At 38.8% G+C, this 13,691-nt stretch overlaps 1 protein-coding gene across 22 annotated transcripts in view; it reads right to left on the bottom strand.

Annotated features, from left to right (window-relative positions):
* The window catches only part of LOC129778219 (TLD domain-containing protein 2), a 438,692-nt gene that overhangs the window by 25,805 nt on the left and 399,196 nt on the right, over positions 1-13,691 (bottom strand). The window contains exon 1 of one of the 22 annotated variants that reach the window (XM_055784986.1): positions 10,346-11,207. The exons of the other annotated variants lie outside the window; for them this stretch is intronic. Within the exon in view, the coding sequence (XP_055640961.1) occupies positions 10,346-10,594 (249 nt within the window). The 5' untranslated portion in view covers positions 10,595-11,207. Of the gene's footprint in view, positions 1-10,345; positions 11,208-13,691 lie in introns of those variants that run through there. 22 annotated transcript variants of the gene reach the window in all.

Here is a 13,691-nt window from a genome sequence, read left to right as displayed (position 1 = left end):
ACAGTAGCAGCTTGCGTACCGTTAGAAATTTTACATGAAAAAAATTAAAAATATTTGTGATCCCACACTTTACGACGCCACCGTTTGCTGGAACCAGAGCAACACGAAAAGAACAAGTTAGACTTCCTCGTTGAGGCTAGCCAGTCCTCCCGAGAGCGTATAATTTCATAGGCTTCCCCCGCTTCTGTTTCTTACTTTATTTTTCTTGCATCAGCACAAAAACTCGCTTAGCATATTGATATAGACTAAGGGAGATCAGACAAGTTTGATAAAGAGGCCCTTGTAACGTCCCAAGCTGTTGTGACTGCTAACTAGCCGCAGTTACGTCTCAGACAGACGGGTCTTTTTTGTTTACAATATAAATCACACACAACAAGCACCCTGTGCAACCTGTTCGCCAGAAGCACGGTCACATCAGCCCGCCGCGGTTTGGAAAGCGCTCTTTTCCAAGGTAAGCGAGGTACACTACACACAGTCAGCGATGATCGGGGCTCGGTTTAGCAACCTGTGCGCCTTCGGTCGTTTCCAAGGAGAACCAAAACAAAGTTCCATGATCCCCACAATTCGAATTTGATTCGAGAAACCGCACGGGAAAGGGTCGAAACAGAAGTAATCGCGCGACGAAACTACTTCGGGGTTCAGGGGGTTTCATCAAACAGTGACGTGCAATCTGGAAGTAAGGGTGAACGAAATGTTCTCCCGAATAAAATCAGAACATTTACTTGTGTAGCTGATATTTACCAAAGAGTAAAACAATATCAACTTCCTTTTTTGAATTTCCAGAATTCGTAGAATATATATAAATATAGTATCAAAATTAAACTAACAATATTTACTTTTATCAGTCGGAGACGAATGAATTGAAAATTTTAAGTCTCCGTAAACAAACAAACAAAGAGGCGGATGATTCACTTTGATACGGACAAAGTTACGAGAATTGTTCGAACTTGAGTTTCATACCTCAAAACGGATCAATCGGTTAGTTCTTTTGGTAATTGAAAATACATTAGGAGTCCTTAATTATAGATATTTGAAGGTCTAAAATACTTTAAACTTAAGAAGCTCCAGCGATTTAGTCTAAAAAGGCATTTGCATTTAGTCTAGCAATAAATCCACATCTTCATACTATCTTGGAAACCCAAAGGGTGAATTCCGAATGTCTAGGTTTTATGCACAGAGCTGTTCAAAATAACAGCAACGGCTAGAAAGATTTGAAATATATTCATTACTAAGTTAACTTAATCTAACTTAAGAACAAGAAGTTTGTTTTTTTTTTAATTTTCACTTGCGTTTTGCGTTGGTGTACATTATATAGACTATGTTTCATAAAGTTAGATCCACTCTTTGTTTTGAGTAGCCAGAAATTTGTAAGAGCTCGGTTGAATATACGATGTATATAATGTTGGACCTAATAACTAACTTCCTGGGCTAATAACATGGACTGGGTCCCAGCCCATTGCTCCGTTCCAGGTAACGAGAAAGCGAACTCGTTAGCTAAGCTCGGGGCCTCGGAAGGCACTATTTTTGCGTGACAAATAACCTATCATCAATTTTTTTGTACTCCTCGTAGTTACGTACTCTCCAATTGGCAACACAATTTTGAGTAAAGATAAGATGGGTCGCTGGTTACATACCCTTATTTCCAAGGTATCGACAAACGCATGGTTCAAGCGATTGAATGTAGGTCGGGACTTCATTCGCGTGATGTTCCGCCTCATGTCTAATGATTATTTGTTAGATGCACCTCTGTATCGCATTGGGATCGTTGGTAGTGATACTTGCGTTTGTGGTGGTGGTTATCATGGCATTGAGCATTCAGTGGCTCCCGTGGCCAAGTGGTTAGCATCTCACATGATCATGTCGGGGGTTCGGGCTCGATTCCCGTTCTAATCGGGGGAATTTTTCGTCAAAGAAATTTCCGACTTGCACTGTGGTAACGCGTATTCTAGAGCTTGCCACTCAGAATGCATTCAAGGCGTATTATTTGGCATAGAAACCTCAACTAAGTACTAATTAAACGCAAGTAATACTACGTCGAGGCGGCGAAGCTCCTCTAGGAACGTTAATGCCATTTAAGAAGAAGAAGACATCAAGCATGTGATCTGGTCCTGTATAACCCTTCATTCTGCCAGAGCTCGTCTATCGGAATTACCCAGATTATTGAGAAGGCAATCTGCCTTACCGGTTAGAGACATCTTATTTTCTCAAAAGAAATGGTATCACTGTTGATTCCTTCCCTCCTAATCCATCCAAACTAACCCACTCGCTCCATCCTAGTCCTAAATCATAATCCTGTCCAATCAATCTAGTGTTTAGTTATTTAATTAGTATTAGATTGGTAGTCTTAATTATATAGAAAATAAGTTATTAGATAGAACAGGAAATGGGTTATATCTTTGGTATAACCGCAAGGGTGACGTAGGACTATCGTTGATTTAGTGATCATTTGTATTTAGTTGCATCTGAATCAATTCTGAGTGAATGAATAAATGAATATTTGGGGGACTTCAAAATCGAGAGCGTTACGTTGAAGGCACAATGTTCAGCAAAAGAAGCAATCACACGAAAGTTGTATGATACATAATACATTGCTTGTATTGTGATATGATTTGTATTCCATTTCCAATAGACAAAATATTTATTGCATCAAATCAGTCTACATAATTTTTGCGTTCGCTCATCCTTTCTCACAACACCCATTTCTCGTTTAAGAAATTGTTGAGTAAACATCGTTTGCCAGTGCGCGTAGAGCGGGAATTCCTTCCTAAGATTCATTGCACCTCTATGAATTGCCGACGTGGTCTTACGTTGATAACACTTGATAGAAAAATCATAAAACCAAATTTATTTGGTCGCAGTATTATATGGATAGAAAACATTAAAATAAACTCTGTCGCTTGAATGTTTTTTTCAATTCCCAGGGGAACTGGCAGATTATTTTTCAGCAACGATAACATCTTTCAAGATTCTCCTCGGTACTCGAAGCCCACCAGTGGTTAATGCTAACTCGATAACCACCTGTTCATTGCTTTTGATTGAAAAATCACAAAACCAAATGTATTTGGTCACAGTGTTATATGGTTAGAAAACATTAAAGTAAACTATTTCGCTTGAATGTTTTTTTTTTCAATTTCTAAGGGAACTGGCAGATTATTTTTCACCACAACAGCGACAACATGCTCCAATCGCTGTTCAATTATAACTGAGTGGATTTCCGACCGGCGCTCGCATACATACCGATTGGTGATTTCAATAGCCTGTTTTGAAAGTAATTTTAAGGCTATTGAAACAAGTTTTTAGTTGAAAAAGTAACAAGTATATAACGCGTAGACAGTTTATCTTTCGAATGATGTGTTAATCACACCATTTCGTTCGGTTGTTTAGAAGCTATTAACACTCAAAATATTGGTCTCCGGCGTAACGCTTTCGTAACGTTACGTTACGTAACGTAACGTTACGTAACGTAACGTTTTCGAAACATTGATTTAGAATAGAACTGATAGACGGTATAGAACTGAAAGACGTAATCCTACGTCAATAAGTAATTGAGTGTGATTAATAATCGTTTTTGAGAAAAATTATAGGAGGTTGTGTCCAAGATACGACCGCATTGTTAAAGTAGAACAACACTGTTATTTTATATAAGTCGCTTTACATTGGTGACTACTAGGAATATAAACACTTCTCATCATTTTGCGCTATTCTCAAAAGAAACGCTTATGTTAATACTATTGGCCTCGAAAAATTGCATTACTTTCTCATGCTCGAGGGAAGCGCAGCTGTCACTCTTAGTGGAGGAGGTTTTGCTACTGGCAAGCGAAACCTAATCACATACAAAATTCTAAAACGACATTTACTTTCTTGGTGACTAAACAAGCGAAATAAACTCTTTTTTGTTAATAACAACCTCGAAAACAGTAGCAATGCTTCATTATGATCAATATTAGCGGAAATGCAATCCTAGTTGAAGGCAGTTTTGCGATTGGCACGCGAACTCAAATAGTTATAACATTCCAGTAAGACATTCAAGATGCTTGGTGTTCCCCAAATAATTTTTTGGCGCTCAACCTTACCGCCTGCTTCGCCATAACGTCAGTTTAATACATTGATGCACTCTCAAAGGCACCAACGAAGCCCTTATGATGACGGGAAACAAACAATGTTAACAGCTTGGAAAAAGACTGAATTATGCCACACAGCATGTTCTCTGCTGTAACACCCGTCGATGCGAATTCGCTAATGAGTTTGTCAAGAGCGACCGCCTTCACCACCAGCGGGGGGAGCTTGATTTTAGTTGCTGCCTGGGTAACGGCGTTTACATTTCGACCGACGCGCCGAAATCGCCTACTTCGCTGTTGTTCGATGCGGTGTCACACTCGCGAAGGCTCGGTTCAGTGCGAGCGCGTTTCACTGCACCAACATCGCGTGCAGCATTAGATGACGCTTGCCTCGAAATTTTATTGTCCCTGGCAATGCGTTCGAACCTGCCTTCCTCTACTTCTTACTCATCACACACTACGCGAAGCGTCCAATTTATGACGCGGAAAGAAAAACACACGATACGAATAACGCGAAAAACGAACAGAAAAACCAAACGACGATATCCAAGTTGCATTACCACTGGTGGGGTCCAATCTTAGATCGAAGCTCAGCGAAAGCAAAGTGAACTGGATTGCTCAACAGTCCGATGCCGAATGAAAGTTTGCCTCAACGAGATCCACTGTTTATACTCTAGGCAAGTATTCCCCTTCATTCTTCTACCTTTTCCTCTGTTCACGGAGACTTTAAATCCTAAAGGTGCGTCCACATTATGTCGAATGATGCCGATCGGCCTGTACCAGGCGGCATATTCGGTTCGTTATGTAGTGTGGACGCCCCATCGGGTTCACGAAGCCGAAGCGCCATCGGATGCACGAAGCCGTCACGAACACACGAAGCACAATGTCGTCAATGCTAATTTGCTTCGTTTTGTTTTGGTTCGACTTTCTCGAACCGGACCCACTTGTTTCGGGTTGGGTTCGGTTTGATTCGAGTCGGTTTTCGGCACGTCGGCAAGCCCGGGCGGTACGTCCACATTTAGTCGGCTTTACCGGGCGGCCAAAGCCGATTGGCGTAATGTGGACGCGTCTTAAGATTTCCCCTCCGTTGATCGTCGATAAGTTGCTCGTTATTGACAGCTCTGTTCGGGAAAGCACACGAATGGACAGAACAAATGTATGGGGAAATGGAAACGCTTAAAGTTTTCATGAATTTTAACCATCTACAAACCAGGGGAATTCAATGTATATCATATTAAACAAATCTTACGGAATTTCCGATTCATTTAGTATGTAAATCGCCGAAATCCGTTCGCGACAAAAATAGTTATTAACGTTAACTTTATTTCATAAAAACGAGACCTGTTTTCTGATTTGACACCCTTAATGAAAGACGTAGTTCTACGTCAAAAAAATCCATAAGACTTTATTACAGACAAATCATTTTTTGTGCAAGGGATAGGCACCGCACAAACAAATTGTACAAACCAGTAGCTTTAAAAATCATGTTCGCTACACAATTTGAAAAAAAACTTTTTTTGTGCGGTGGATAGGGACCCCAAGAAAATAATAAAAATCCACGCCTTTCGCCGTTCGATTTCTTTTTGTTTCCTGCTGTGCGATGGCATAGTTTGCCTTTTCGGCTTTTCGGTTGTGCGTGGCTGTGTTGTGCTTTTGGTTGCATGTCGAAACTTGTTGCTATGAGAAAACATTTCATGAGCAACATAGTACATTTGATGGAAAGATGGGAATAGTTTGAGAAGTGAATAATTTAGACGCAATTATGCTCTTTTGGCACTGAAAAGCATATAAAACATCGAAAAATACTAAATGGACGATAACTTTGTCTAATATGTTTCTTTTCATATACCGCACAAAAAAAATCGCACAAAAAAGGATCGCATAAAAAAAGGTTTGTCTGTATTTTGTTCAGGAACGAGATATTCAAAAAACAAAAACGCCAAAGGTTCATACTTAAAGAACCAGATGGAAAACTCACTTCTTGACAAAATTAACATAAATTTCACTGAAATTACCAATAGTTATTTATTCATAGGTCATTCTTAATTCTCAATCAGTTCGGAATAATCTGTTCAGCACGCTTTCAATCAAACAGCGACATGTATTTCTATCCATGCAGAAAAAAAAACTACTCGTTTGTGCTGTAAAACACTCCCATACTAATTGTTAGATGTAATTTGAATTAGACGCCCACCATCCTACGAGAGCAGACATACGACTACGACATACGTTTGATTCAATCACACACGAATACTCTCCACCTAACGGTATCAAAATGTTTTATAAGTGTACTATCGAGTTCTAATTGGGTAAAACATCTGTTTGTGGATGTTCGCTACTCGCTACTCCTACATAAGAGGACCCTTGAACCACTGCGATCATAAGTTTGATCTATTGTAGTGCGACTGGTTGAAGCGAGAATAGAAATAAGGCAGTATTATAGTCTAGGAATTTGAAAAAAAAAATTTTTTTCCTTCATATTTCTGTAATTTAAATATTAAAGAATATACCCTAGAAAGGACTTATCGAAAATCCTATTATTTACCGAGTTAGAGCCATTTTAGATGCGGTATCTAAACTGATACGTCCATAACAATGAACTTCAAACGCGTTTTCATCGAACCTAGTTTTTTTCAAACTGGCGTACATGATATCTCAAGTTCTACTGGACCGATTCATGTCGAATTTATATGAATGCAATCTGCATGCATCCCTCTATCTTTTGAACATCTAAAAAATATGTTTTGTTTTTGACTTGTCCGATGTTCATGCGATAGCGGCATCTTTAGTGATTCAGAATCTGTTCGATTTTTTTGTTTCAGATAACCAGAAGGGCTGGAATCGTGTACGACATGGCACAACTTTTTTTGAACCCACTGACTTCATCAGCTCTTAACTATTCCAGTTATGAATATTTTTTTCTTCGTTCAATTTTTCTTTTATTGTTAAAATATAGATGAACAAATAATGATATAATGGATAGCAAAAATAATCTTTGTTTTATTTTTATAGAGCTCGAAAAAACGTCCGAAATTTGTGTCTCTACACTAGAACACCCCCTTAAACCACAATTGAAATTTTCTTTAATACTACACCCGCTGCTTACGTTGCAATATTTTACTTCTTCTTCTCTTCTGCAGTGCGTTCGCACAGTGCAATGTGCAAAGGACTCAATTTCAATAAAACAAAATTAATTGTTCTGTAAACAAACATTCTTGGTTCTTTAAATATATTTGAATATCGTTCTTTGGATGACACTAACGTTCCCAGTGGAACTTTTGCCTTTTCAATGTAGGTATTACTTGGGCTGTTTTTATTAGTAGTACTTAATTGAGATTTCTATGCAAAATTATACGCCTGGGGTGGCAAGCTCTAGAATACGCGTGACCTCAGTGCAATTTTGAAGAAATTTCTTTAACGTAAAATCCCCCAGCCAGAATGGGAATCGAACCCGATCCCCCGGCATGATAATGTGAGAGTCTCTTTAACCCATTAACGACCAAGCTGTAAAAAATATTTTTTGACGAAAGTAATTGTTGTATTTTCGATTATTAACGCTAAAGGAACTCCAATGGTCAAGAATTATTTTTTTCCCATCTTCCATTTTCCGGGAAATGACTGTTCAAAAAATCGAACATTGGCCGAAACCCGCACTTTTTTTTTGCAAGTACAGGTACTCGATTATATATAGTCGACCATTTTTTTTCAACAATTATTTTCAAGTCCTATTATGTATAGGAATCTCAAGAAAACCATTTTTTTATTAATGTATGAATGTCAAACATTAATAGAAAAATAGCTTTTTTGTGACAGCTATTAGGATTCGATAATTAACGTTGAAAGTGAAATTGCGATTATATATAATCGAGTCCGAGCTTTACAAACATACTGCGAACTAAAAGTCACTTCAGTTAGCAAATATACGGCATTCATAAATGCATCAATTTTGGATTCCGGGAAGAACAAGAACAGGAGAATGAAGGTCTCTAAGTATAAATCCAAATTGATCCACCTAAGGTGAGATGTAGCATTTCTTATTTCATGTAATTTTAAGTTATTACTGACAGGCTTTTTCTTTCAAACGAAAGCATATGCTGTTATTTTTATTGTTAACTGTGGAGAAATGTCAATGCTTGAAAACTAGTCTCCCCAATTATCCATTTCCCGAAAAAATTGAACATTTTTCAAACCCTGCAAAGTACCAGAGTACTGCGAAAAAACAATGGCATAGAGGGTTGGGAGGTTGTTATTCGATCCGGCGGAAGAATATTCACACAAACAATCTCAATAGAATCCTCGTTACACGTACTGATCATTTCCTCCAGCTCCCCCACAAAAGAAATTCTACGGGCCGCCATCACCTAAGGTTGTTATCAAGCGGCTCAATCGAATGATTTTCGCTCTATATCACAATGTATGTCCTTTTATCAAAGCAATACTGTAGAAAACTTCACATATTTTTGTATTTTATTGGGTTTTTTCAATTGAAATTGAAAACACCTTCCTAACATACTTGCTTTAAATCGAATTTATTATCCAATAAAGTTACTCAAAATTGAATGAAATCGATATAAGTGGTAACTAATAAATCAAGCTATCTTTTGGTGCAAAAACATTACAATATGGTTCCTGTCCAAAGACATGAAAAATTATCAAAGTTTCTGTTCGATTTTTCGAACGCTTGGCCTAAAATGGGTTAATTGAACAAGGAAGGAATTGGGGGAAAAACAAGGAAAGAATAAAATCCATTCAATTGCATTGCGGTGTGAGTTACGGAAGGTCACGCTCACACGCCTATGTATTATTCTGTTTTCTTCCAATTCCATTTCGTTTCTGCAACCGAACTGGAGCATTTAGCGAAAATCATGATATCGGTGATAATTTGATACCGATGGGTGCCATTTGACAGTGAAGAATACGAAATATTTGATATGATGTAGTGAATATTTCACCATATCAAAGAAATCATATTGATGAAAGCAGTGTTATAAAATAATTTGTATGTGAGTGCTGCATTCGTTCGTCGTTTCCAATTATTGGGAAAGGGCATTATTTTTGCCAAGTAGGAATCCATTACTTCTATAAGCGTTGATATTTCTGCTTCAGATTCCAATCCCATTTCGATTCTGCAGCCGAACTGAAAGGAAAGCGAAAATCGAGGTATCGATGATAATTCGATACTATGGATTTGATAGTGAAGAATACGAAATATTTGATGTGGTGTAGTGGATATTTTTTTATCATACCAAAGAAATCACATTTATGGAAGCAGCGTTATAAAATTATTTGTTTACGAATGCCGCAATCGATCGTCCTTTCCAATTGTTGGGAAGGGGGTCTTGATTTTTGCTGTGAAATTCCGAATAGTTAATTCCATTCCTTCTCAAACGTTAATAATTCTGCTACGGATCAACGATGATTCCAATTGTCGGGGCTTGGGGAGGGGGTACTATTTGCGCTGGCTTTTTTCGAGGAGGAATCGATTCCTCCTTTGAGCGTTAATAATTCTTTTCCTGCTAAACGAAATGGTATGATAATCACTTTATTCGAAACATGAAATGTCTAAGAGTTATATGCTTGTTACTTATAGATTGCTAAGCCAACGTTAGTCTTAGGTCCCCCTTGCAGTTATATCACAGATATAACTCACTTCTAGTATTTTTTAAAGAAAGGTCAATGATTGTGGATACACCCTTACAAAAGATCAGTCATAATTAAAAAAAAACTTTTGATAATAAAAGTTGTAATTTTGCCACTCCATGGACAGCTTGTTTCAAAAACCTGTCGATTTGGCATGGGAATTTCCGTATAGGTAAATGTTTACACTCATGTTGCGTCTGCAAGGCTATCATGCGTCTCCATTGGCTGAAAGTAGCGTGCCCATCATTCTGACACGCGTGGTCATTTTAAAACAAACAACAGAACCTAATATTTTTCTAAAAATATTTCTCAAACACGAAGAATTGTTCCTAAATTCTCAATATGTTTTGTGTAAGAGTATGATTAAAAATATATAAACAGCGAGGGCCTCGAGTTTTGACACATCAGGGATGACAAGGGGTCACATCTTTACTTCCGTTCCGAAGGAAGACGGAGCTGAGATTGAACCCAGACCCGCCGGGCTGTGATACACTTTTCTACAATATCTGTTGATAAATTCAAAATTATTCTACCTCAAAATGCTTAGAAATACCGACTTCAAATAACATAGCTCTTCGGAGTATACAGCGTCTCCATCAAAAAGTCAACATAAACAAAACATAGTCATACATTCAATCAATTCCTACCGTGTGCAGCCTTCCATCATCGTGATCGTCCTTCACAGTTGGCAACAGGTACTCGCTCTCAGTATCACTTCCACCCACTCCTCCTCCCCCACTGATTCCAATCGGCGGTGTAGATGGTCTACTTTTACTTAGAAGAGCACCCCTTCGGAAAGACCACCACCGACCCCACCGATAGTAAAATCGGCGGCCCCATCGACGGGTGCCAAAATACACCACTACGGAGGCCGCTATCAGCAGAAAATACCACATTCTCCCCGGATTTCCACAATCGCTCACGCACACAGCTACCGATCGGATCGCAATGTGTAGCCCATAAAAATATGCTCAGCACACCACAGCAGCAATACAAAGAGCGGAAAAACGACAGCAGCTTTTGTGCTGTATGTATCCGTATATTTATGCTTCACGCAGCTCGCTACGGAACTCACACCATCTATGCTGAGATGTGCGAGTAGGTGTTGGTGTGCTAAAGGGGCGACTCACAAATACACTGCGATTGATTTTTGTTTTCTTTTTTGTCGAATGTTTCTTCAGATTGTCGCAGCTTTCGAGCATAAACTATATGATAGAATTGATCTCGTGACACATTTTCTTTATTTCGTACAAAGGCACTAACGAACAGATGATTCAGCGCTCAATTGCAATCGATGAGGGAAAATGCAGTTTTGCAACACGTACAACATTCAAATGGTTCGAGTAGCTGCTATATGGCGGAACACAACTCAGCTGTGGGGAGCACTGATAGTCACAACACATTTCACGATAGGTGTGTATCACATTGAACGATTAGTATTAACTTTAGGATTAGGCCAACATGAGAAATGTGCGAATAAATGAATGTTCGTAAAAAATGCACGGCGTTATATCTCGCGGCTGGTTTTCATTTTGCTTGTCATCTACAGCGGGCTCGAAATATCAATGACCTGCTCTCATAACATTGTGCCTGTGATGACTGAAATTCCGTGTTGCCAGTTCTATGAAAATCAACGGCCTGGGAAATTTGCCTTCATCGGGATTCATTTCAAGTTTGGTTTCAAGTTTTATATCAAATTGATCATGGCATTCGATTCTTGGTATGGACATCAGATCAAAACCATTAACCCTTCTGGTGGACATTTCCATCATAACATTGATTGCCCAAAAATCATATAAAAGAACAAGTTCACTTTCAGTTGATCGTGTCTGGATCTTGATTTATTTCACCAATAAGAAAAAAATCCGGCAAAGAAGGGTTACCTTCGTCGCTTGATAGAGAGCCTCTCTGTTGTGAACTTTCAATTTGATAGAACCGAAAATCTCAAGAAGTTCATTCTATTCTTACATAGTCAAACATTCGTAGTTAAGGAGAGCGTTACATTATTAAGAAGGAATTATTTATTTGCTACGATTTAGTAGATAGTAGCCATACGGCGATATTATTCAACACAAAGTCTTGGATCATTTTAATACTAAAACTTTATCAGATAAAAAGAGGGAAAAAAACACCGAAAAGTAATAAGAGAAATCACACAAATGTTGGACATGATTCAAACATGAGCGATCTTGGTGGAAATATTGGATGTAATTAAGAAAAACGAACCAGTTCAGACAGAGAAAGAACTCAATTTCTATAGTTCTATAGTTTTCGAAACATAGTGTATTATACCTTAAACATATTCAGAACAAATTATAATAAAAAACCCAATATTTTTATTTCTTTACAAGCATACTATAACACACATTCCTGTTGAAAACTGCCAACCCTTCCAACACATACAAGCGCAGGCGTACTTTTCTCCTGTTTTATTTGTATATAATGTGGCGGTATTCAGTGATGCAATTTTATGGGGCAAACCGCCAGACATTCATTCGCGATTTAAAGAACCGCTCGTTGCTAGTAAAAATTTACCTGAAAAAAGGCGATGATGCGATGGTGATTTTTGCAACTTTATCCGAAAAAAAATTATTATTGAATACTTGTATTGAACTGTCTCACTGACGCTTAGATTATACCCTGCCATCTGACGGAAATGAAGCAAAACAAACACCGCGAGTTGTTGTCGTGCTAACTAGAAAGATAGTAACTGAGAAGAGAGACTAGTGTCAACTCGCTCAACGAATTATGATAGAGTCACAACTACCACCACTATCGCATCTTTGTGGACAGATTGAGCTGAGAGCACGTGGCATGTTGGCAGTAGATTCACAATGTGATCTTCTCTCACTCTCATGTGATGCATGATTCCGATGGATTTTCTTTTGTTGCAAAAATGAGGCTCTCGAGTACAACGCTGCGACAACAAAACTATGCCCCCCCGCCAAACCGGTTGTTGTTTTTTTTTGTTGCCAATGTGTGATGTGGGCAGAGTTGGGGGCCGTGTATATGCAAATGCAATACGCAGCCTAAATAAAAAAAAAATAAAACGAATGACGGACACGAATCGCAAAAGCCGGTTCGTTTCGAATTCCGTGCGATAAGCCAGGAAATCAAGGTGTCATCTTTCATGATAGAAAAATGTGGACATGGAGAAAAAAAAAACAAAAATCTCTCACCCGTCTCCCGTCTCACCCGTTCTCTGCTGGCTGTACGATCAGCGGCGGCGGCACGTTCAATATTATTTGGGACCGGCGATGAAAGTTGGTTTAGGAATTAACACCCTCACGCGAGACGCGCCTCCCAGAATGGTGTGAATGCAATCAAAACCGATGACCACACTAATTGTTGGTTCGCGTCGCTCTGATCAATGATTGAAGATTGATTCTTATCGGCTCCAGAATGCAGAGAACACCTAGCCCACCATGCAGCGAAGATCGGGCATTTTAGAATATTGCACTTACGTGAGTTTATGCAATATTTATAATCCGATGCCGAGAGAACGTGAGAGTTGGTGGTATTTATTTATCCTCACATTGCCTTGAAATTGAGCTATAATTGATTGAAATAATTTTTTTCCTCCACTTCGTGATTGCTTCAACAAACAGATTGTTTGATCGAGTGAGGAAAAGTACGGTGTGGTAACAGATTTTAATGTCAGAAGCAGATCAGAACAAGGTTGATATTTTGATTGCCGCTTCAAAGTGGTGCTTGCCCAACATCGAACGGAAACTGTCCATCAAATTTCGGTGACCGAATTCAATGCAGAGAAACCAACAGGTTGTGGAGAGACAGTTGTCATTAGATTTAAGTTGTTCTAATTGAATCGCTTGAAATTATTGTATTTGCGTTTTGGGGAGTCCTTCATATAGGATTTTTTGTACGAATGTGCTCCCGTGGTCGAATGGTTAGTGTCACAGATTATTATGCCGGGGGCTCGGATTCGATATCCGGGAGATTTTCGAAGAAATCTCTTCCGACGTGATTGCCACT

This window comes from Toxorhynchites rutilus, chromosome 3, assembly GCF_029784135.1.
Source record: "Toxorhynchites rutilus septentrionalis strain SRP chromosome 3, ASM2978413v1, whole genome shotgun sequence".
In the NCBI taxonomy this organism is placed as follows: Eukaryota; Metazoa; Arthropoda; class Insecta; order Diptera; family Culicidae; genus Toxorhynchites; species Toxorhynchites rutilus.
Note: the sequence above shows the minus strand (reverse complement) of the source record. Positions and strands in the feature narration are given on the sequence as shown.